This window comes from Myotis nattereri (assembly GCF_964212035.1).
Source record: "Myotis nattereri genome assembly, chromosome: 11".
In the NCBI taxonomy this organism is placed as follows: Eukaryota; Metazoa; Chordata; class Mammalia; order Chiroptera; family Vespertilionidae; genus Myotis; species Myotis nattereri.
In genome coordinates this window covers 77,540,684-77,565,053 of record NC_138086.1, presented here as the reverse complement: position 1 = coordinate 77,565,053, position 24,370 = coordinate 77,540,684, and the positions used below count along the sequence as shown (strand labels likewise).

The following is a 24,370-nucleotide window of genomic DNA, read 5'->3' as shown; positions in this document are numbered from 1 at the left end:
CCTCCTCTGATGTGGTGTAGTAACTCATTATATTTTAGTTATATATAATCTCTCTACTATTTTGAGGCAACATAGATCCAAATAGTGTTTACGGTCAGGGTAGTACAGTTGGTATTTTGCAACAGTTCGTGACCCTAATAGCAGGCATTTAACGAGGTTCGTAGACCATCAGCTTCAGATACAATGCAGTTAAGCTGCAGGAGACACCCGGCCTCCTTCACCAAGCTCCCCCAAACTCCATTTTAATTGAATTTGAATTTTCTCCGTAATCATTTTACTCGGTCTGACTGCAAAAGTACTGAATCTGTTCGAAGAGATGGGCACTGTTGCTGCGGAGAGCAGAGGTGTATTTCAGAGCAAATGCAATACACTATCGCATCCGACACCCCTGGGATTTTATTGGGTTATTTTCACGTTAGGCTTCGCCACATCAGATACTTTTCTCGGGCACTTGCGGCTTATGAAACAAGGCAAGATGGCACAGCCTGTGTATGGGATGCTGTGGCTGGACTTTGCAACGGCCGTTCTCTGCTGTAGCCTGAATTTGCAGATAGAGAAGCATGGGCTGAGGCTGCCCAGCATCTGGGTCCTGTGGCCAACACCGTAGGCCGATTTATAGCTTCTGGCATGTTATGCTATAGTATACACAGGTAGTTTCTTTTTTTTTTTTTCTTTTTGAAGCACAGCACAGTGTGTGTTTCCTTTAAAAAGCAGTTACGAGTAATGTTTAAATAGCCATAGAGCTTAGGATAGGGATTTGATGTTTAATCGTTGGCCTGTTGCCAGGGGCTCCTTTCAAGACAGGGGCTGCTTCAAGCAGCAACCACAGAAGTAGATGCTATTTTACATGATGCGACTCAAGACCCTGGTCAATTACGGACCTACTAGAGTGAGTCGTACCTGAACTTTCCTTTCAGTGAGACAAAAGGACCATTTTAATACAATTTTGATATTTTTCCCAATCAGTGTGTCTCAGAGGAGGGTGTGTGTTTCGGTTAAATATGGGTTTACACCAGTATTTCCTGACTTCATAACTTTACTTTGTAATCAAGCAATAAGACTTCACAGTGAGTAGAGTGCTTCGAGAGAGGACTAAGACAGCAAAGCATGCTACTGGAAAGTCACGCCTGGAAGTTGAAGGGGGATGTGTTAGTATTGGGTTTTGTTTGAACCAGAAAAACAAAGCACAAGGACATGGAGCTCCGCCCATCAGTCACTGTCGCCGTGGGAACCAAGGGTAGGAGTGTACCCCATCCCAGTCCTGTGAGCTTTTCAGGTTGTTGATTCTTACGTAACTCCTTGGGTATTCAAGATTTAAAACTGTTACGTGTGTCTTACCAAAAGTAATTACAAGAACTTGGGAATAAGGGGATACCAACGGAATAAGAAAGAGCATGAGTTATTTGGCATGACTTCAAGGTTTCCCCTCAGGTATCAAAAGTATGGCTAGTGTGCAGAGCTGCTAGAAAGAGGCCCAGCCACAACTGCTGTGTCGAGCCCAAAGAAATGAATTCATAGCTTAGTGGGGCCTGCATCTGTGATTTGTTTGAAAAGCATTTATCAATAATCCTAAGTTCCGTTACTTATCCTACAGAGTAAATCCTCCCCCTCCTCTGCCCACCCTTAGCAGTATAAAGACAAAGACATTCAGACTGTGTCTAACACGTCCCAAATCATTGGGCTACAAGGTCTGCAGTAATGAATTTATATTGCATTGCTGGTCCTTCTGAGTTTACAGCAATGGTACGTTGTCCGGAAGGCGGACCACCGTTCCTGGTGGGTGGGCACACAGGAGGAGCGATACAAAGCTTCCTGATGACTCACCATCTAGCAAAACCCCACTGTAGGGCTCCGATATGGGAGTCACACTGATTTGGGGGGCATCCCAGGGTCTCCCCTCCCCCACCCTTATCCACATCTCTATCGTTGCACAACATCCCAACCCCTCCTCCCAAAGAAAAAGGAAATCCTGTAAAAGCCCAAGAAATGAGTATTCTTAGGTAAAGCATCCTCACCCCATCCTGCCTCTGAGTTTTTCAGGAAGATGTTAGGGTAGTTATCCCCATTCTGAAGTTCTCACTCGCCTTTCAGGCTGTCCTGCTTGTATTTAAGCTGAATTATATGGAGAAAATAGGGCTCCAAAACAGTGGATGGAGTGCTCTCACCACCCCATTAGTGAGGCAGTCAAGCTTCGCCGTGACTCAGTAACTCAAGTGCAAAACTTCGGCGATGCAATGTGCAGGGTCACATGTAAGAAAAACACTCTTTTTACCCAGTCTTCCATTCACTAGGTAAGGAAAACCATTTTCATTATTAAACATGTATGCACTTGATAATTATCACCAGGATAACAATATTATATCCTAAATCTATAAACTTTTTAAAAATATATTTTTATTGATTTCAGAGAGGAAGGGAGAGGGATAGAGAAATAGAAACATAAGTGACGGAGAGTCATTGATTAGCTGTCTCCCGCCTGCCCCCCTACTAGGGATCAAGCCCACAACCTGGGAATGTGCCCTTGACTGGAATGGAACCCGGGACCCTTCAGTCCACAGGCCGACGCTCTATCCATTGAGCCAAACTAGCTAGGGCTATACCCTAAATCTAGATGGCTTAGACCTGTGGTCGGTAAACTGCGGCTCACGAGCCACATGCGGCTCTTTGGCCCCTTGAGTGTGGCTCTTCCTAAGCCTTAGTAGTACCCTAATTAAGTTAATAACAATGTACCTACCTATATAGTTTAAGTTTAAGAAATTTGGCTCTCAAAAGAAATTTCAATCGTTGTACTGTTGATATTTGGCTCTGTTGACTAAGGAGTTTGCTGACCACTGGCCTAGACCAACGGTTCTCAACCTGTGGGTCACAACCCCTTTGGGGGGGTCGAACGACCCTTTCACAGGGGTTGCCTAAGACCATCAGAAAACACATATATAATTACATATTGTTTTGTGATTAATCACTATGCTTTAATTATGTTCAATTTGTAACAATGAAATTGGGGGTCACCACAACATGAGGAACTGTATTAAAGGGTCGCGGCATTAGGAAGGTTGAGAACCACTGACCTAGACAGAAAGAAAGCCCTGCATGGAATTTAGCGGTTCCTCTGGAGAATCCCACTGGAGTGGTTGCTGGATTTTATACATTTCTATATGATTTCAGAATGCAAGGATTTATGGAAACAGGCAAAGGGAAGGTTACAAACTCACTTTGGAAAATCAAAATGCTTTCTTCACTACTGTTCATTCCACGCCAGCTATAAAACAGTCCAATACTTACCTTTCTTCAGCATGCTTATATATGCGAAGGTTCACTGACAAATGTTTGCTAAGCAGAGATTCCCAAAGTATCTTCTGGCCCTTCTTTCTCTGTCCATGCCTTAAATAATTCCACTCCCCTCACCCCCGACAATACGAAAATAAAAACATTTTGGTGAAATGCTACATCTGGACAAAAAATACAGTTTGTTGTATTTTACTTCTGGTACATGATAATAGTGTATTTAGTTGTTTGTTTGTTTTTTCTTAGTTTCAGAACCCTAAAAGAAAGTCTTTGATTTCCTAAAGGAAAAAAAAAATGCATTAGCCTTTTTAGGAGAGCTGTCACCGGCCTATTGTTTGCTGTGCTCATTTGCTTCATGAATTGCGTGAGAGCAGTCACTGTAATGAAGTGTGTGCGTGGGGGCTGGGGGGCGGGCATGGGAAATGTTTTATGAAAAAAAGAAGTTATAAGCCTAATACTATGAAGTAACATCTAACAAAGTTCTTTTTAAGTGCAATATATTTATTTCTGCTAGAAATGTATTATCAACATTATGTAATATTTGAAGCATTACATGTTATTTGTAAACAGCTTAAAATTATATATTACCCAAAGTTGTACAGAAGTACACTGTGTGCATATGAATTTCTTTCATTAAAAACGGTGTGGTTTTGATACATATACACACATTTACACCTCTCACTGTCTGACACACTTTGCTCCGTGACTTTGGGCACCTGTCCCCACACCTGAAAGAAAAGAGGAAGATTTGGTAAGGTCACAGGTCATGACTGGCCACTCCCAGGCAGACACAGCCCACGGGACTACTACACAGGGTTTGGGTTTTGCCTTTGAAGACCCCACAGAGAAGACATTGCTCTCAGGTCCCCACTAGTTCCAAATGTCCCACCTGTGGTCCCCTTCATTCATCCCTCTCCCTGTGAGCACTCAGAGTGCGGGAACCTGGCCCTTCTGCGCAGAATGATACGGAGCCGCCACAGAGCTTAAAGGACGCCTGCCTCTCATTCCAACCCTGAGCTCCTGGATGTGGTGTAATGACATTACACAGCAGGCTGACACCAAATAAGATTAGCCAAACTCAGCCCTAATCCTTCTTCCACATGACAGTCCTTCAGAAGCTGACGTTATCACGCCTCCTGCTCTTGCAGAAGTCTAATCTGTTACCCGGCATTTTCTGCATGTGCCAAACACCAACCTTGTAGCAATCTTTTATTTGGAATAATTAATTCTAAGCTTACAGATAAGGTGCGTGAATAGTATAAAGAAACCCTGTACTTTACTTAGACTGGCCAATTATTAACTTTTTGACTCATTTCTTTTAGCATTTGCACTCATAGTAGTGCACATGTGCATATGCGTGCACGCGTACATACACACACACATGCAATATATACAAACTAGAGGCCCAGTACACAAAGTTCGTGCACGTGTAGGGTCCCTAGTGGCTGCCAGCTGCCAGCCAGGGCCTCCCTTTGCTCCGCGCTGCCCCCTGGTGGTCAGCGATCATAGCTAATCGAGTGATCGAACTGGTCGGTTGAACTCCCGAGGGGACACTTTGCATATTAGGCTTTTATATATATAGATTGTTTTTCTGAATCATTTGGGAGTAAATTTCACATATCATGCCCTATTATCCCTAAGCAATTCAAAGTGTAGCTCCTAAAACCAAGAAGATCCCATGAAACATCCTGGTAGAGTTAGCAACCTCAGGACATTTAGCAGTGGAACAAGGCTGAGATCTGCTGTCTGTACTCCAGTTATGTCCAGTAACCCAGTGATGTCCTCTGTGGCATATCTTTTCCCTCAGGAAAGATCCAGGGCAGGGTCACATATTGCAATTTTAAATGTTTCTTTAGTTTCTTTTAAGCTGATACAGTTCCTCAGCCTCTGTCTTTCATGGCAAGATCATCATCATCATCATCATCCCTGTTGTCAGTGGTTTATAAGAGATCCCTTTTAGTTGGGGATCTGTATTAGAAACAGAGATCTTGGTGCCAGAGGTGCCCAGTGGTGGTGTGTTTGCTTCTTTCAGCGGACAGGAATCCGCTGTGGGGGGTGTGCAGGAAGCAGCTGATCAATGTTCTCTCTCATCATTGATGTTTCTATCTCTCCCTCTCCCCCTCCCTTCCTCTCTGAAATCAACAACAACAATATATATCTATATCTATATCTATACATATATATATATCTCTCTTTATTTCATATATATATTAAAATAAACCAATTCTAAAGTTTAGATGGTGAGGCAAAGGACCCAGCATATCCAATACAATGTTAAAGAAGAACAAAGTGGAGAACTGACAGTACCCAATTTCAAAACTTACCGAAAAGCTACAGTAATAAAGATGGCATGCTCTTGGTGAAACAATAGAGAAGCTCAACAAAACAGAATAGAGAGCCCAGAAAATGCACCCACATGAATATAGTCAACCGATCTGTGAACAGATGGTTCACCAAAGAAGATAAACAGATCACAAAGGAACATGAAAAGATGCTCAGCATCACATGTCATTTGGGAAATGCAAATGAAAACAACAATGAGATAGCGCTACACAACCGTGAGAATGTGGAGTTAGACAGTGGTGACAGTTGCACAACCTTGTGAATATATTAAAGTCAGTGAATCCTACACTTAGAAGAATGCATGCTATCGTATGTGAATTCTATCTCACTAGAGCTGTTACTTTAAAATGCAAAATAAAAAAGATAGCAAATCTCTTCTCTTCATTCTTTAGGGCCCAACTTGTCAACTTTGAGAACTTCCAGGGAAGTAAAATCTTGTGTATTTGTGAGTTAAGAGTGAGTGTTCTAGAATCTCCTCCCTGCCTCAATTTATTCTATCTGTGAAAAGAAGATAATATTGCCTATTTGAGAGCATTGTGTGGCTGTGGGCTCTCAGTTTATATTAGTCTATTTTTATCCCCGCCCCCACCTTTTTTTTTTTCAAGAAGAATTATAGCTGGTTCTTTGGGAAGATAATGTAAATAATAATTCTCCATCCTGAGTTTTGATATGGTAATAATTGCTACGTTTTATGAAACATTTACTATATTTACACACTTTATGTACATTATCTGGCTTAATCTTTGCAACAAATCTATGCGGTAGGAGCTATTATTACTCCCATTTAAAGTATGAGAAAACAGGCTTAGAGAGATTAAGTGACCTTCAGTAAATGGGAAAGCCAGATCCCCAAGTTCTTCCTTTACTCATAACACACTGCACTAATCCCTCACAGAAATAGCTGTAAAATATAAAAATTAAAAAAACAACAACACCATTAGCTTGCCTTTTCTGAACCCAAGGTACACGGCCTTAACTAAGAAACATACATATTGTATAACTCAGCACCTTTTCTCCTAACTGACTATAAATCATCACTGGTAAGTGTCTCAAGAAGTGTTCGAACAGACTGCAGGCCAGAGGGAATTCTGAAGTCCTACCTTCTTCTTTTGTGGGTGGGTCATAGCCACGCAGAAGCAGGACTCTGCTGCCCACGGGACAGTCAGCTGGGGTTGATGTCCTTACTTAGGCACAGGGCCTAGTTGCCATGTAGCCTGCGAGAACGTGGACGTAATAGCAAAGGGGAACAGTGGAGCCCACTGCCCTCAGAGACTGGACTGCGAGTGAAGTCAGGCAGGAGCCAGAGGAAGAGACCAGGCGTGCCGCGGGAGCCAGGTTGGGGCTGGGCTTAACAGGTTAGAGAGAGGCGATGGGGAGGCTGTGCTCATCGGGGTTGGTGGTGAGAGGTGCTGCAACTGGAGGACAGGATAGGGGACACACTGTGGGGTGAACTGCAGAGTGTCAGACCCTCAGGCTGGAATCAGAACACAGAGCTGGAGAGAAGGGAAGCCCTGGGAAGAAGAGAATTTGGTACAGGGCACTATATGCCTCAACAGGTACGTCTTTCCAGCTACCCAAATATATGTCCACATTTAACGGGAATCAAATGAGGCCGTGTAGTCCAAAGTCTTTATTTCATAGTTGAGGACATCAGAGGTAGAGAAATAAACAGCCCAAAACATACTGGGCCCAAATCCGGTAATATTTCTAGACCACTATGTCATAAAGTTAAATCTTAAGTCCATCTAAAATATCATGTAATATAAAACATAGCATCCAGATGCCTATGTATCTTTGCCGTGTTTGCTGTTTTGCACTTAATCTGCCCATATATATTTTATAATTTATTCTTTAATATATTCTAAGACTCCTGCCTATTAGGATTGAATGTGGTAATTCTTGTATTAGTCACTTTGGTGGCAAGTAAAAATAATCTAATATGTTGGAGTCGGTCCATGGAGCTGTCACCAGAGTGTTATATGTACATATGTATGTGGTTGTGTATATGTTGGTTGTCAATTAACGATGTATACTGAAGACCCTTCTGCTGAAGTCAGTGAGCATATACTATGCAATCGGGCTATCTCCACATGTAGGGGGTGAAGGAATTCTCCTTCATCCATTAACTCATGAAACATGCCTTTTAATGAAACATGCCTGTGTAAAGCTGTCCACGGTCAAGGAGGTCTCATTTCACCTGGCATGGGCCCGGGGACCCAATCAGAGCATGGATGGCTGAGAGAGCGCCAGTTGTCAAAGGAGAATAGGCCCCTCGTAGACACAGGAAGTAGACCGGAACCCCCAGGAATTCCCGCTTATTACAGATGCCTTTTCTCCTTTGGACATCTGCATGACCTTGGCGGTGGTATGCAAAGCAGCACACACAGATGTATGTACATTCAAGCTGTCTGCTTCGTGGTGATTTTCCATTTTCTCCTATAAGAAGGCCTGCCTCCACCCAGGATTTAAGCATGCCATACAAAGTAATTCAATGGCTGCGAAGTTACTGTTTAAAAGTGAATCAATCAAGATATGTAAAGGTTTTAGTCTAAAACAGTTGTTTTATAATATACTAGAGGCCTGGTGCACGAATTCGTGCACTAGTGGGGTCCCTCGGCCTGGCCTGTGGGTTCAGGCTGAAACCAGCTCTCCAACATCCCCTGAGGGGTCCCGGATTGCAAGAGGGCACAGGCCAGGCTGAGGGACCCCACCAGTGCACCATAGGGGCTGGGGAGGGATGCAGGAGGTTGGCCAGCTGAAGAGGGACTGCAGGAGGGCTCCAGGGTGTGTCCTGCTCCTCTCACTCAGTCCTGACCTGCCAGATCCCAGCAGCAAGTTAACCTACTGGTCAGAGCGTCTGCTCCCTGGTGGTCAGTGCACATCATAGCAAGTGGTTGAGTGGCCTTAGCATATATCATTAGCACATTACGCTTTGATTGGTTGAAGGGATGACCAGATGACTGGACACTTAGCATATTAGGCTTTTATTATATAGGATACATGTGCAAAGACATTTTTTTCAGCAGATGTAACTGAAGAAAAATTTGAAAAAAAATCTTTTAACATGTATATAGTACATGTTAAATTAGAAAATAAATAGCCACCAAGAAGCACATACCTATGGCCATCCTATTTTGGGGAGACAAAAATAGAGATACATAATGAAGCAAAAACGTTTCTTTCATCTTTGTGAATTTATTGGAAGACTTGCAAAAATATAAGATGCAAAAATGTAAAATATAAATCCCATTTGATTTACCTTATTTTATTTTTTAAAAAATATTTTTATTGATTTTAGAGAGAGTTAGAAACATCAATGATGAGAAAGAATCATTGATTGGTTGCGTGCCCCACACTGGGGATCGAGCTTGCAACCAGGACATGTGTCCTGATTGAGAATCAAACCATGACCTCCTGGTTGACCTTCAACCACTGGGCCCCACTGGCTGGGCTGGTTTACCTTTTTAAAACTTCTTAATTGAAATAAATAAAATTAGAAAATCAAATTGCTCTGAAAGAATCTTGTGGTTCAATTATTGCTGACATAATTATGAGATTCTAAGAATTTTGTTACCATCTTTGGGACTAATTATGACAGACTAGAGATAAACACTTGGATGGCAATTCCAACTCCTTGCACTATAAAAGAGAAAAAAGTACTTGAACGTAAAAGAAACTGAAACAGCACAAATACAAACCCATCTTTTGTGCAGAAAGTATCAAGTCAAGTGAAATTAGTATTTTAAATTATCAAATTTCAGGTGGGAAATTTTAAATTTTCAAAATGATGTTCTTTGAACTACCTCTATCTTTCCCATTCCATATAACCATGCTAGACAGAGACATAATTGAGCGATCCACTTAAATTTATATCTATGTATTTGTGTAAAGTAACATTTAAATTTGATTAAAATTATCTGAATCAATTAAAGCAAAGTCATTACTATATTAAATGCAAAACCAAACATTGGCCATGATGAATGTCTCAATTATTTTGAAAAATGAAATATGCAATGTAATTATTTTTATCAGAGTTATATTTGGAATTTTCCTAGATTTCATATTTAGTGAACTGATTTATTACAAGAACAGTGATATTTCTTTTTAAAAATAAAAGTTAAAACTACCTAAAATGTTAAATTCTGATTTACAGGTCGTTATTGCCACCTGCTGGTTATACAGTTTCATTGCATTTTTTGCAAAAATTACCCATCAGGGTCACTGAAAGACAAAAGGGAAAACGAAGACGGAGATGAGGCTTAGGTATAGATGACTACATTCAAAATCTCTACGTGAAAGAAATAAGTGATTTGCTAAATCATGAGATCACTTCGTTTCAAAGAGAATAAGATACGGTGAGAATATATTGCATTAAACCAAATAATAGTGTATTATTTTAATTGTCAGTTCACCACAGCATACTATTTTAAGTTATTGTCATTAATAGCTATGTGGTTAAACATGGCTGAAACAACTGTTCCAAGTTAGTAGGTCAGAATAAGTGACTAATGGTAGAGAAGTCATGAAATGATGAAAACCTATCATGATGCTAGTCAACAGAATAACATTCAGTGCCCCCTTTCTCTTCCCCTAACGAAATCCATTCTCCACTGAGTAAGAGGATGCCTAGTTATTTAGGCAACTGTTCGCCAGTTTTCTGAGTTAACTAGTGAACCTAGAACTTGTACTACTGTTTAATAATAAAACTAACATATAACTTAATGACAAAGAATCCAGGTAAGCAAAAAAATTAAAACGAATACTCATCATTTTATTCTGAATATGATCAATCTAGAGCAAGATATAAAACTTTTTCTATTAAGCACGTACTAAGCTTTTTATTATTATTATTAAGCACGTACTAAGCTTTAGGTGCTTCAGCATGTTTCAGAGGAGGAAATAAATAGTAGAGTGACTAAGCTATTCGCTTGTCACACACTGCTAATTTTCCATAGACGAGTCCTTTATGTAAAAGGACTGGACTGGAGCCTAGCATATGGTTAATTCTACGTGTTCGCCATGTATCTGAATCACATATATATCTCCTGCTTCCCTTCCCTTTAACACTAAATGAGTATTTTCCTATATCATTATTCATTCAAAATGACTTCAGTCAACTTGGTAATGAATGCTGCACTGTCCGAGTGTTCTATCATTTATTGGATGTTGAGGTTATTTCTAATTTTTGACTTGATAGAAATGACAGCACAATAAACATTCTTATAAAAATGTTTTAATGATAAAAATGACCATATTTGTACTTTCACGGGCGGTAAGAATATGCTTTATTCTCTTAGGACACCGAGGGACCCAAAGAATTGGAAACTCCAGGCAACGAGCAAAGAAGTTGATTAAAAGGGAAACCTAGTTAATAGAGGCTGTGCACGTGGGGGCGTTGCCCCTGGGGGGGGGGTCTGCTAGTGGGGCGGTGCTAGTGGGGGCGCTGCACGTGGGGCGCTGCTCGTGGGGCAGTGTACATGGGAGGCTGCGCGTGGGAGGCTGCGCGCGGGAGGCTGCGCGCGGGAGGCTGCGCACGTGGGAGGCTGCGCACGTGGGAGGCTGCGCGTGGGAGGCTGCGCGCGGGAGGCTGCGCACGTGGGAAGCTGCGAATGGGCGGCTGCGCACGTGGGAGGCTGCGCGTGGGAGGCTGCGCGTGGGAGGCGCCCGAGGGGCGCGGGCGCCTGGACCTTACGCCCCGCTCCAGGGGTCTCAACGGCGGCGGGCCGAGTCGTTGAGGCCGTGCGCCCGGGGAGACGCAGCCCGTGGAGCAGGGACTATGAGAAAATGCCGAGGCAGAGGAGGAAGAAACCCGAAGCGGCGGCCTCGAAGGCGCGGCCGGCCTCTCCCCGCTCCACGCGGCCCAGGCGGCGGGGCCGGGCCGCCGGGGCCGGGGAGCCGGAGGCGGAGGCGGAGCAGCCGGCGCCGCGCCGGCCCGTAAGCGGCGGCTCCCTGCCCGGCAGCGCCCGGCCGCAGTCCCCGCGGAGGAGCCGCAAGCCGAGGGCGCAGAACGGGGTGCGGGTGGAGGTCCTCTCCCAGAGCTTCCTGCGCCGGCGCTTCCAGGGGCTCGGCTGCCTCCTGGAGCAGCTGCGCGACAAGGTGCACCTGCTGCGGCGGCGCCAGCTCTCCGTGCGGACCACCGTGGGCCTAGGTGAGCGCCCGCCGGGAGCCTCGGGGTGGGGAGGGTTGGGGGTGCGTCTGGGGGATCGGTTTAACAGGCCAGGTCCAGGCTCCCCGAAACCGCCGACAAGAGCCCCGCCCCCTTGTTTGCAAGCACTTCTCAGGGTTTTGGGCACAGTGAACACCCACGGAGTATTTTAATCAGGGCACCCACTTAGTGGTTGTAAAAACGAGGGGTTCGCCCTTGAGGGTGGAGAAGGGAGAGGGGCCGCTGGGCAGGCGGCAGGGAGTAGAAAAGCGAGGCGCGGAGAAACGTGGTGGTGACCCCCGCCGTGGGCAGGAGGGGCGTGTGGGGTGCCGGTGCCACAGGGTCTCGGTCACGTGGATGGCCGGGTCCCGGGGCCCCGACCTCCTGCGTCAGGGGACTGGCATCCGCCTTGTCATGTTCTCAGGCGCGGGCCGTGGGCTAACGGGAGGGAGGGACACGAGGAATGTTGCGCGGACTTTTGGAAAGCTGGACGGATTTCATCGGACATTTTATTTCCCCCTTTTCCTTAAATGTAACTTCTAAGAGTTTCGCCAGAACGTGTAGTTGTCTGGAGAATGAGAAAGAGGATACAGATGTAGGTGCGTAGGGCAGTCTCTTTGTATGTTATTTATGGATTGTTTTTTCATTGATTTTGTGTTTGTTTTTGAGAGTGAAACCTTGGCCGCCTCTGCCCGCCCCGCTCCAGGGGTTTGAGCTGAAACCTTTTGGTGCCCAGGGCCAGGGTCTGTGTATTTTAAAGCCAGTGGAGCCTTATCAGGGGGGCAGCTGTTCCGAGTAGGGAGAGAAGGTGCAGGTTCCATTTCAAAGTGGTCCAGAGTTGATTCTCTTTCAATAAAAAGTGTTAACATATGTAGTGAATATGTACCTACCTTTTCTGTAAAGAGCCAAGTAGTGAATATTTTAAGCGTCTCAGGCCACATACAGTCTCCATTGTCCATTCTTCTGCCTTATTTTTACAACCTTTAAAAATGTAACAACTGGCCGGTGTGTGTCAGTCGTTGAGCTATGACCTAGGAACCGGGAGGTCACAGTATGATTCTCGGTGAGGGCACATGCCCGGGTTACAGGCTGCATCCCCAGTAGGGGGCGTGCAGGAGGCAGCCGATCGGTGATTCTCTCTCATCATTGATGTTTCTCTCTATCCCTCTCCCTTTGTCTCTAAAAATCAATGAAAATATCTTAGAAAGTACTATTTTGTAAGTGACCATGCTTAGCTAGAGGACAGGAGCAGACAGTGGCTGTAGTTTGCTGGTCATGGTGTAAAACAAGCAAATCTTCCGAGATGTATAGAGAGTTGTGAGGAAGAGCCCAGGATGGCTAGGAATATGGAAGAAGACTGAGAAGTGTGATTGGGAGTCTTGAACATTGCGGTGTTTATTATTACTTTTATTATTATTGTGTTATTGATTTGCATTTATTTTGTTAGCCAAGTTGAGTAATTTTTTGAATCTTTAAGAGGTTATTGGTGGTGGTCTGCAAAATGTATTGCCAAGTATATTTTGGGACAACCATAAGACATACCCTTATAAAATCTTGGAGGGGAGACAGGACATCAGGAAGAGCTAAGTAAATTCACTCCTCTGTGACAGTAACAAAAAATACTTGGAATATTATGAGAATCAACTTTTTCAGATCTTTGGAAATTAACCAAAGGTTTACAACACTCTAGAACAGAGGTTCTCAACCCGTGGGTTTCTACCCCTTTGGCGGTCAAATGACCCTTTCACAGGGGTCGCCTAAGACCATCGGAAAACACATATATACTTACATATTGTTTTTGTGATTAACCACTGTGCTTTAATTATGTTCAATTTGTAACAATGAAATTGGGGGTCACCACCACATGAGGAGCTGTATTAAAGGGTCGCGGCATGAGGAAGGTTGAGAACCACTGCTCTAGAACGTGTTTGTTCAAGAAAACCTGCTGAAAGCCTGTAAGAACAGGGATTTGTGGTGGTTTAAGTTGGCCTCCTGCCACCCCTTCTCCCCAGCTCCATGGTCCCTTAAAAACAAACAGGGTGCCAGCCACCAGAGGGGTCACACAGTGTGTGGAGCTCCTCAACAAGTCAACCCTCTGGGGTCACCGTGGTGTCATGGTTTGACCTGCCTGGCAACTCCCCGATAAGCCTCCTTCCCACAGCGCTGACCTGGGGACTCCAGGTGAGCCTCCCAGGCCGGGTCTGGGGACAGGGCTCTGGGGGTGGGGGGTGCTGCTGAGGAAGCATTTCCTGCCTTTGCCATCTTCTGCTGAGCACCAGTGGAAGTGGGCTGGAGTGGCTCCTGTGGCCCAATCACTTCTGGAAGGATGGGACTGGCCATGTTGTGTCTATGTGACGCTTGTTAAAAGTTGATGTAAAGAACTAGAGAATAACAGTGATAAGAGGATACTGAAAAAAATCATCAGGAATTTCATCACTCGTTTGCAAATTTTGTGAAGGAGACATGATCTCCCGAGTCTCCCCTTTTGCTCCTCAACTCCCCCCTGCGGAGGTAGGTGCTACTCACAATTTGTTTTATGAGCTTCTGCATTTTTTCCTAACTTACGTAGACAGACTTAGCCACCTCGCGTGTGTGTTCTCGCTAGACATACAGGGAGTGCATTTGAAATAGTTGGTTTAAGGGTATATTATAATTATCATATGAAAGCAACTTTTAATGACTTTTTTTTTTCTTTTTATTTTTCCAGGTATCTTTGTGGGAGTTATGCACTGGTAAGATTAGGTTCAGTTTGAAATAAATAAAAGCATTTTAATTAAAAATTGCCATCACTGTTCATATACAATAAGCCATAACTGTTTGGTATGTGTATAAAACATCATCTGTATGTGTATCTATCAGTTGATACATACAGATTACTTTTTTTTACACTTTGTTTATTTTTAAATCCTTGCGCAAGGATATTTTCCCATTGATCTTTTAGAGAGAGTGGAAGAGAGGGAGACATCGATGTGTTTGGTTGCCTCATGCACGAGGGCTCAGGCCAGGGAGGAGCCTGCAACCAAGATATGTACCCTTGATCTGAATGGAACCTGGCAAGCCAGCGCTCTACCCACTGAGCCAGACCGGCTAGGGCCAGATTACCTTTTTAAAAATGGCATATGTGAAGCAGCATTTACAAAATGGGCATGTTAGGGGAATAGTAACTTATGCCTTACAATACTTGGGCTTTACCAAAGGATTCACTCCTGTATTTCTTAAATATCTGGATTTTCTAACGTACTCTGCATGTTTATTTCATCTACAAAACTCCCTTACTTTACAGTAACGGAGTGTGCTAGCTGACATAAGCTTAGATGTTAACTTGTAGTAACACCTGCCAATTGGAAATCGGGTAGAAATGAAGATCAGGACTCTCAGTGGTAACACAGAGTTAAAAGAGACGTCAGTGCACATGTACCTTATTTTGCACAAGTGATGTTTTTGGTAAAAATTATAGTAGTTTTCCTCTTACATATTTCCATTTTTACCTGAGCTCCGGGATTTCTCTTCTTGGGGCAGTGCTGTTCTGGCCGTTTGGTCTGCAGGGAGGCTCTGATGTTAGAACTAGGGCTGTGATGGTAAGAAATATTCCTGGCCGTTACTGGTAGCCTGGCACACGCCCCACATGTCGATGACGGGGAGTGGAGACAGGGTTGGTATGTGGAATTTTGCTTTGTTTTCTGTCATTGGAAAGAGTCTGCTATGTAAGTGAAGGAAAGCAAAATTGCTCCGTTTATTTTCTGTACTCCTCTTGCTCAGCACACATGCCCCGTCTCCTCTGCCTGCAGCTGTGCCTTCCGCTGCTCTGATAAAACATCTTGGTGTTCTGAGTTCTTTGACACTTGAAAACTGATTCCTTCCGTATATGGAATTATCTTTATTTATAATAGCTTTAATGTAAAGTAGTTTTATTTAAAATGACATTCCACAGGCTTTTCAACACTTAAGAGGCATTTCCACAAGCTGGTACATTAGAGGCACTTGTGAAATTAACAAACCCAAACTTAACCTCCTTTCTGGTTGAGGGCCTGGAGTTGAGTTTCAGTGGGTGCTGTACTTAGGCTGAATGCCTGAAGACAGACAAGCCAGGAAACAAATTATAAAGTTAAGTCAATGTTTACTGTAAAAATTTATCTATAACTTAGTTATTTTAGGACGTGTCTGAAACATGTTTTTATTATAATATGGTGCTTTTTTTCTTCTTTCTAGGATACATTTATCAATACTTTTTGAAAATGATCGTCATTTTTCTCACCTCTCATCTTTGGAACGGGAAATGACTTTTCGCACCGAAATGGTTAGGTTCTTTTTTTCTAATGAATTAATTTGTAGCTTAATTTATGGACATAATTAGCAGACAGTTAGGAGGAACTGAAATGCGTTTTTGGTGAACTGCATTATTCCTCAAGCTATGACTTAGGGTTATCACTCAAGTAGAAAGTGCTTCAGGATTCTTTTGCTTACCTCATTTTCGCTCCTCCTTTCCTGATATGGACTTCTCTTTAAGATAATGAAGGCCAATTATAATAGTTGAGGAAGAGGAGAACACAGACAACACTTAAGAAGTGATACAGGGCATCAAATGTGATCAGAAAATGCTTGCTGTTGGGTTAGAGTTGGGAGACCCCATGTTTTACTAATACTTAACTTTTTCTCCCCCCCCCACATTTTTTTTTAGCTCTTGACTTCAAGATAATCACTTTTAAGAGGGAACTTTAAAACCTCTAATATTTTTTGGTTGTTTTGATATATAATCTGTAAAATGTAATACATGGCTTATTACAGTCTTCTGCTATTATCATTTTATTAGCTCTAATGAGGTATAGAAACCTTACCTTTATATCTCATTACCCTAACCCCTTTATAACATAATCATCTTAAATATTTTCTCTACATCCATTGAAACCTACAGAACTTATGAAAGAATAGCACATTGATAACCTAAAAAGTATGCCTTTTGAGCCTAAGAAGGCAGTAGTAGCAAGGAGGAACTAGGAGGCCTTCTTATTAACCTTTTCCTACAGAAAAACTGTTCTGAAAGGAGTTATAAAAATAAATATGTTCACACTTTACTTACATTGACAATTTGTGCCTTTTTAAGGGACTTTATTATTCCTACTTCAAGACCATTATTCAAGCACCTTCGTTTTTGGAAGGACTGTGGACAATTATGAATGACAGGCTCACTGAGTATCCCCTTGTAATCAACACAGTGAAACGCTTCCATCTTTATCCAGAGGTGAGTGAAATTTGAGTGATTCTTTTTTATTAGTTAAAAATTGTCAGGGCCAGCCTGACAGGGTTGAGCCGGGCCGAGGCAGGGAGGTGGGAATTGAGAAAAGAAAGAAAGACAGGAAAGCGGGGTCGGGAGGACCCCAGTTCTCTCGATGAACTGAAGCGAGCTTATTAGCTACACAATCCTATTTATACACAACACACTGAATCGGAGGTCTGTCGAGAGGAATGTGTTCTTTGTTCCTCTTAATCTCTAAGGGAGAGACACAGCAGAAGGACAAGTTCTCAGTACAGCATATCTCAGTAAATAGTTACAGACTTCTGGGCAAGCTATGAAAGGCTGTTCTCATTCTACAAATGTTACTCCCATTCTACTGATAATCGCCATCCACACAAGTCTGGGAAAACTGTGTGGGTAAGGGTCCCAGCCTTGCTAGCCCCTGCAGGTGCAAGGACCTTGCCAGCTTACATCTGGCCCCCAACAAAAAATAGTAAGTGAACACGATGTTTTATAAAGGAGGGGACCTTTAAAGTTTATTGATTGTGTGTGTCCTTATAGTTGAATAGAGTATCAGATCCTCTCCTGGATTTGTTTTAATCTGTACTTCCCTTATTGTTTGTGGAGTTGAGAATATTTTCATGTTTAATAGACATTTGAACTTCTTCTGTCAGTTACCTGTGTAAATATTTGTCACCTATTTGATGGCTGTTTTCTTATTTGTGGGCATAATTTATATATTTTATAGTGGAATCCTTAGTAATACATGATGACATATCTTCCCTCTTTCTGGCTACTTTCTCTTCACTTAATCAGCTCTGTTGAGGTGTAACTTACATGCAATAGAACACACCCTTTTGAGTACACATTCTTTTAGTTATACATTTGACAGATGTATAAAACTGTATAACCAAACCGCCATTGAGTTATAAAACATTGAAAATAATACCAAAAAGTTCCCATGTGCGTCTTTGTGGTAACTGTCCTTTTCCATTGAATTGCCTTGGCACATTTGTTAAGAATTGATTGACTATATTACGTATGGATCTGTTTCTGGATTCCCTACTATTCTGTTGTTCTGTATGTCCACATTTATGCCAATACCACACTGCTTTGATGGTTGTAACTTTATGGTAAATCTTAAAACAAGGTAGTTCTCCAACTTTGTTATTTTTGTGTCAGAATTGTGTTTCTATGTAAATGTTAGAGTCAGTTTATCAGTTTCTCCAAAAATCTTATTGAGATTTTGATTGGGATTGCATTGGATTTATACATATATTGGAAAGAGTCGACATCTTAATATTAAACCCTTCAATCCATGATGATGGTATGGAGTAGATCTCCAATCATTTTTGTCTCAGCGGTATTTTGTATTTTTCCCATACAGTCTTCTATAAAAACTATTTTCACTGTTGTAAATGGTAATATTTTTAAATTTTATTTTTTCATTTTCTGTTGCTTTTGTATAGAATTTACAGCTGATTTTAAATATCATCTAGCATCTGTCAATCTCTATCTTTTGATTGGTGTATTTTACCACTTTTAATGTAATTAATATGTTTGGGCTTAAGTCTGTAATTTTTTGTTTTCTCTTTGTTCTGGTTTTTCATTTTCCTGTTTTCTTTTTCTGCCTTCCTGTGAGCTATTAGTACATTTTTTAGTATTCTATTTTAATTTAACTATAGTGTTTTAATATTCTTTATATAAATTTCTAGTGGTTGTAGCTATTACATTTTATACATGACTTATTAGTCTTCTGCTATTATCATGTTACTAGCTCTAATTAAACCTTACCTTTCTTTATATCTCTTTACACCTATCCCTTTATAACATAATCATCTTAAATATTTTCTCTACGTTTAAAACTACATCAGATGTTTGCTTTTTAGCCATCATACTTATTTTTTAGAACTCAAAAGGAGAAGAGAAGTATTTTATCTATTTTAAAAAATTGTTTCTTCCTGATAATTTCATTTCTGTTCAGAGAATTTTCTTCACTCATTCTTTTAGGATAGATCTATGACAACATATTTTCTTAGCTTTTCTTAATTTTTCATGTCGAGTTACCTTTAATTCTTGAAGGCTATTTTTGCTGGATATAGGATTCTGTATTGACAGCTTTTCTTTCAGCATTTGACAAATGTGCCACTTTATTCTGGCCCTCCATGGTTTCTGATAGAAATCTACTTGTTGCATTGTTTTTCTTTTTTAAGGTAAGATTTTTTTTTTCTCTTCCATGTTGCTTTCACTATTTTATCTTTTTTAGTTTTCACAAGTGTTCAAAAGTATGATGTTTAAAAATTTTAAAAAGTGTGATACATTTGGTGTGGATTTCTTTGGTTTTATCCTATTTTTAGTTTGCTCAAGTTTGGTTTCCTCTTCTTTCCATTGACACAAGCATTAGCTCCTTTGCTGTAGTCCCACAGGTCCCTAGGGATTTGTTACGATTTTTTTTTCAGTCTCAGTTGCTCAAATTGAGTAATTTCTAGTGTTCTATTTGCCAATTCAGTGATTATTTCCCTCAGTTTCCTTCATTCTGTTGTTAAGCCCATCCATTGAGTTTTTATTTTGGTTATTGTATTTTTTATTTATTTTTTTCCTTATGTATTCTGTTTTGTTTTGTTTTTCTAAGACTTCATTTTTTCCTAAGACTTTCTGTGTTTCCATTTGTTTTAAACGTGTTCATAATAGCTCATTGGAGCAATAATTCTAATATTTTTGTCATCTCATTGTTGGAATCTTGATTTTTTTCCATTAAGTTTGAGACTTTAATGTGATGAGTGATTTTAAATTGAAACCTTGGCATCTGAGCATTTTAGAGATGAGACAGCTGCATTTCAGAGGCTGAAGGATTGCTTCAGGCCATGGAAACCATAACTTGTAAAGTGAAAACTTGAGTTAAGTTTTGATTTCAAAGCCATGGTTTTCTACTATATCAAGCTACATCCCAGAAAGGAGTATAATTCTAGGAGTATAATTCTTAGCACATTCATTTACCTACATGATAAATGCACAAAAACAAAAATTATACATTTTAACAGAATGTCAGTTTTATAAAATTAAGTTATGAAATAGTAAATCTATGCTTTTTGGACATGGAAAGATGTTTATGAAGTTTTTTTAGTAGGAATAATAATATATAATATTCAGCCCAAGCCAGTTTGGCTCAGTGGATAGAGCATTGGCCTGTGGACTGAAGGGTCCCGGGTTCAATTCTGGGCATGGGTACATGCCCAGATTGTGGGCTCTGTCCCCAGTAGGGGGTGTGCAGGAGGCTGCCAATCAATGATTCTCTCTCATCATTGATGTTTCTATCTTTCTCTCCCTTCCTCTCTGAACTATATATAATATTCATTAGTAAGAGTAATATAATATTGAAAAAAACTGTGTTTTTATATGCCTGGGGAGAGACTAGACTGCAGGGGTCCTCAAACTACGGCCCGCAGGCCACATGCAAATACAAATAATGTATTTGTTTCCGTTTTGTTTTTTTACTTCAAAATAATGTATGTGCAGTATGCATAGGAATTTGTTCATAGTTTATTTTTAAACTATAGTCCGGCCCTCCAATGGTCTGAGGGACAGTGAACTGGCCCCCTGTTTAAAAAGTTTGAGGACCCCTGGACTAGAGGGATGATCACTAACCTTTTAAAGTACTTGGCTCTAGGCAATTTTTACTTTTACTTTGAACTCTTTATTTTCTTTTTTATTTTCAAAAATCATCTTGCATTATTTTCCCCAACTAGATAAAATAATTTTTTTAAATCTACCAGGTATGACTATTTTGTTTGCAATATTTTGTTATATTCATTTGTCTTTATTACACTTTTTAAAGTGGATTGCAGATTGAGAAGAATTGGTTAAATCTGCTTGGTTAGAGTTTTAATGGGCACAGGAGCTATTATTCCATATGCAGTTGGTTAAATATTTTTTAGACTATGAATTAAATAAATTCAAGGGCCTCAATAACATGTTATGAAAGAGCAAAATACAAAGATTTATATGACTATTAATCATCATGTTTTAATATAGAATGTTATACTTGATTTTACAGCTATTATAGTTGATTATAAGAGTATATTACAGGCATGTTGATTACATCAAAAATTTTTACAGATGTTCATTATTCTGTAATATACAACTGTAGTTTATAATGCGTGTGTATAATTTCAAAATGACTGTTTCCCAAGTGAAATGATTGAAATAAATTTGTCAAAGTTTATAATGTCAAAGGCAACCATCATGAAGTGATATTTTGAAAAAGTTATGAAGATAATGTATTTTCCTTCACTCCTTTGTTTTCATCTGTTGTAGGTGATTCTGGCCTTCTGGTATCGCACGTTTGTGGGAATAACAAATGTATTTGGGATAGAAACTAAGACCTGCTGGAATGTCACAAGAGTCCAACCTCTAAGTGAAGTTCAAAGCTGTGAAGGCATGTTTATTCTTCCTAAAATGCTGCTATGTTGTTGCTAATGTTTGCATAAACATCTTATACTATTAGGACTTACTTTAAGAATTATTGTAAACTAGTGATTGATTTTCTTAAAAGACTATAACTGATTCCTCTTTAAAGTAATTTTCTGAGAAGGGTATGTACTTACTAATATGAGTGTTTAGAATTAGAATATTAATATACCTCAGTGCAAGGCAGTCCTGGCATTGTCATTCATTCCATTTCAGAATAAGATACAAAAAAGTTTTAGGGTAGCTTGAATACCTAAATGTGGGGATGTAGGTTAAACAGTGAAATATCTACCCGTGATAATTAATATAAAAATTTAGTTATGGAAACATAAAATCAGATATACAATAGCAGATTGATTTAGAAATATTTCCCACTCTTCATATGCACCTTCTACATTGGTATCTTAGTCAAAGAACCGCTTTTGGAACAGGTCACAGTTTTCCGGGATCTGTAATGGTTACTACTATTTAAGACGTGTGCGGTTTCTCACTTTATAGTCTACTGTGATGCTGTCCCTTGAACTGATATTCGAAGTCACATGTATCGACTTGCATAGCATTTACATAGTTGTTTTTCTCTTTATTTCTGCATGTTCTCCACGACATGACTGCTTAGTATATTTTATAAATATATTTTAATAGATTTGTTTGCAATAACATTCAACTCTCAGAATATTTTTATTGATTTCAGAGGGAGAGAGAAATAGAAAATCAGTGATGGGAGAGAATCATTGATCGGCTGCCTCCTGCACACCCCACATCAGGGATAGAGCCTGCAACCTGGGCATGTGCTCTGGCAAGGAATCAAACCATGACCTCCTGGTTCAAAGGTCGCTGCTCAACCACTGAGCCATGCTGGCAAGGCTATTTAAATTTTCTATGTTCTGTTTTCTCAATCATTAAAAATTATTTTCATAACAACTAATCTCATAGATTTATTCTAAGGATTATGACATGAAGATTGTAAAGCACCTAGTCCACTGTGTGTTAACGTATTTTATACATGTCTATCTATCTAGTCTTATGCATGGGATTCATTATATGTTAATGCTTAAGGTTCTGGCTATATACATAATGATGGATCAAATAGCTAGGTTATCTCATATAGTCTAAAGCTGTTCCTTGAGGTCAGGGCCCGTATCTTACTCATCCTAGAACCAAGCAAAAGATAGTAACACAATGGATTTTCTCTTGTAATTCATCAAGTGACTCTACAGACAGTTCCAGATACCGAACAGTAGCAGTATTTATTTCCTAAATAGAATGAAGCACCAATTAATTATTACAGTATAATAATAATTAATTGGGGAAAGTACTGATGAACTATTAAATAGAGCAACAATCTGTAAAGCAAATGCTTTCAGCAAATTCATGAGTTCTTGATTACAAAGCACCTCAGTCATTATGTCCAGTTACTTGATAGTCATTTATTTATTAAATACTAAATAATCTGTGTCTTTTTAAAGGAGTGGGAGACCCTGCTTGCTTTTATGTTGGTGTGATTTTTATTTTAAATGGAGTAATGATGTCGATGTTCTTCATATATGGTGCGTGTCTGAGGTAAGACTGCTGTATTGTAAGATCTTGTAGTGGGCTCATAAGGCCTGGCTGACATTTGTTGATTATAGGAAAAGGATAATTAATGAGATCAATTTATTAGTAGGAACATTTGTAGATTTATTTTTTTCAGCTTATTAATATAGTGGAATACTGTACAAAAGTGAGAAAGAATGCGAGCTGTGGCTACACATACCAACATGGACAAATATTATTGAATGAATGAAGGCAGGCACAAATGAAATCCTGCATACTTCCATTTGTATGAAACTTAAAAGCAGATGAAAGTAAATGATAGTGTGATATGTACGTAGAAGTGGCTATATTGATCATCGCAGAAGTCAGGATAGTGGCTGTCTCAAGGGGTGACGAGTGGGGACTCGGATGCAATCGGTTCTCTGTCTCAATGACAGGTGATAGCAGGGATGTTCACTGTATAATTACCCCATAAATTTCATGTACTTTCCTATATGTATGCCATATAGGAAAAATAGACTTAAGCACATCACAGTTTTTTGAGGGGGGAAAGGATTACTTAAGATTATGGTGTCGGGCTTAAAGATATTTTATTTTAGAAAGTAGTTTGTATGTCTTGTGCTTCATTAAACAGGGAAAATGTTACACAAGACTAAGACTTTTTAAAATTTATATTTTTTATTGCTGAGCAATCGAAGAGTTATCATCTTCTCTAAATTAGTTACATAGTTCTGGAATGTCAAAGGAAGCTTCTGTCTTTAGGAAGGTCATGTAGATACAGCAGATGTTGACTATAGACGTTCACTAATACTGGAGATATTGAATGGCATATGAGAAACACGAGAAGTAGGAATTTGTGGGGATATTTTGTATTTCTTACTGTGGCCACCCTCTCCCACCGGCACCAACGTGGAAAGCAGCTGCTCCATTTCTGTTGTTTTGGTGGCTCAGGCTAGCATGTTAACATGCATGTCTAACTTCATCACCTCTACAGGTAATGTCTTCCCTGTCCTCCTCATCAGAACAGGGAATTTTGTAACACTTTGCTTCAAAACAGCCCCTGGCATCTTGTCATTACCACAGTTTAGAGCTCCTATTGCCCCTCCACAGGATTTATGTGTGTGTGTGTTTTACTCTGTTGTTTATGTCAAATCTTAGTTTTACCCACATGTTCCTAGTTCCTATATACAGTATTGTTCTTCCCAGACATTCCTTCTCTCAATTTCTTACTTTTCAAAGTGCACCCTTTGAATTTCCTTTAGTGAAAACTTGCTAATGGCAATCACTTCCCATCTGCTTTCCTCTGGTGTTTTTTTAAAAAACTATTTATTCCTTTTTCAGTCATTCAGCCAATACTTACTGTC

General features: G+C 40.5%; 1 protein-coding gene across 1 annotated transcript in view; it reads left to right on the top strand.

The window, feature by feature from the left end:
* Positions 1 to 11,412: 11,412 nt before the first annotated feature.
* DPY19L2 (dpy-19 like 2) overlaps positions 11,413 to 24,370 on the top strand; it is a gene marked incomplete at its 5' end in the record, with an annotated part of 43,946 nt that continues 30,988 nt past the window's right edge. The window contains 6 exons of the mRNA XM_081102006.1: positions 11,413 to 11,776; positions 14,481 to 14,505; positions 15,983 to 16,070; positions 16,875 to 17,012; positions 21,321 to 21,441; positions 22,940 to 23,033. Of these exons, the coding sequence (XP_080958132.1) occupies positions 11,413 to 11,776; positions 14,481 to 14,505; positions 15,983 to 16,070; positions 16,875 to 17,012; positions 21,321 to 21,441; positions 22,940 to 23,033 (830 nt within the window). The remainder of the gene's footprint in view (positions 11,777 to 14,480; positions 14,506 to 15,982; positions 16,071 to 16,874; positions 17,013 to 21,320; positions 21,442 to 22,939; positions 23,034 to 24,370) is intronic.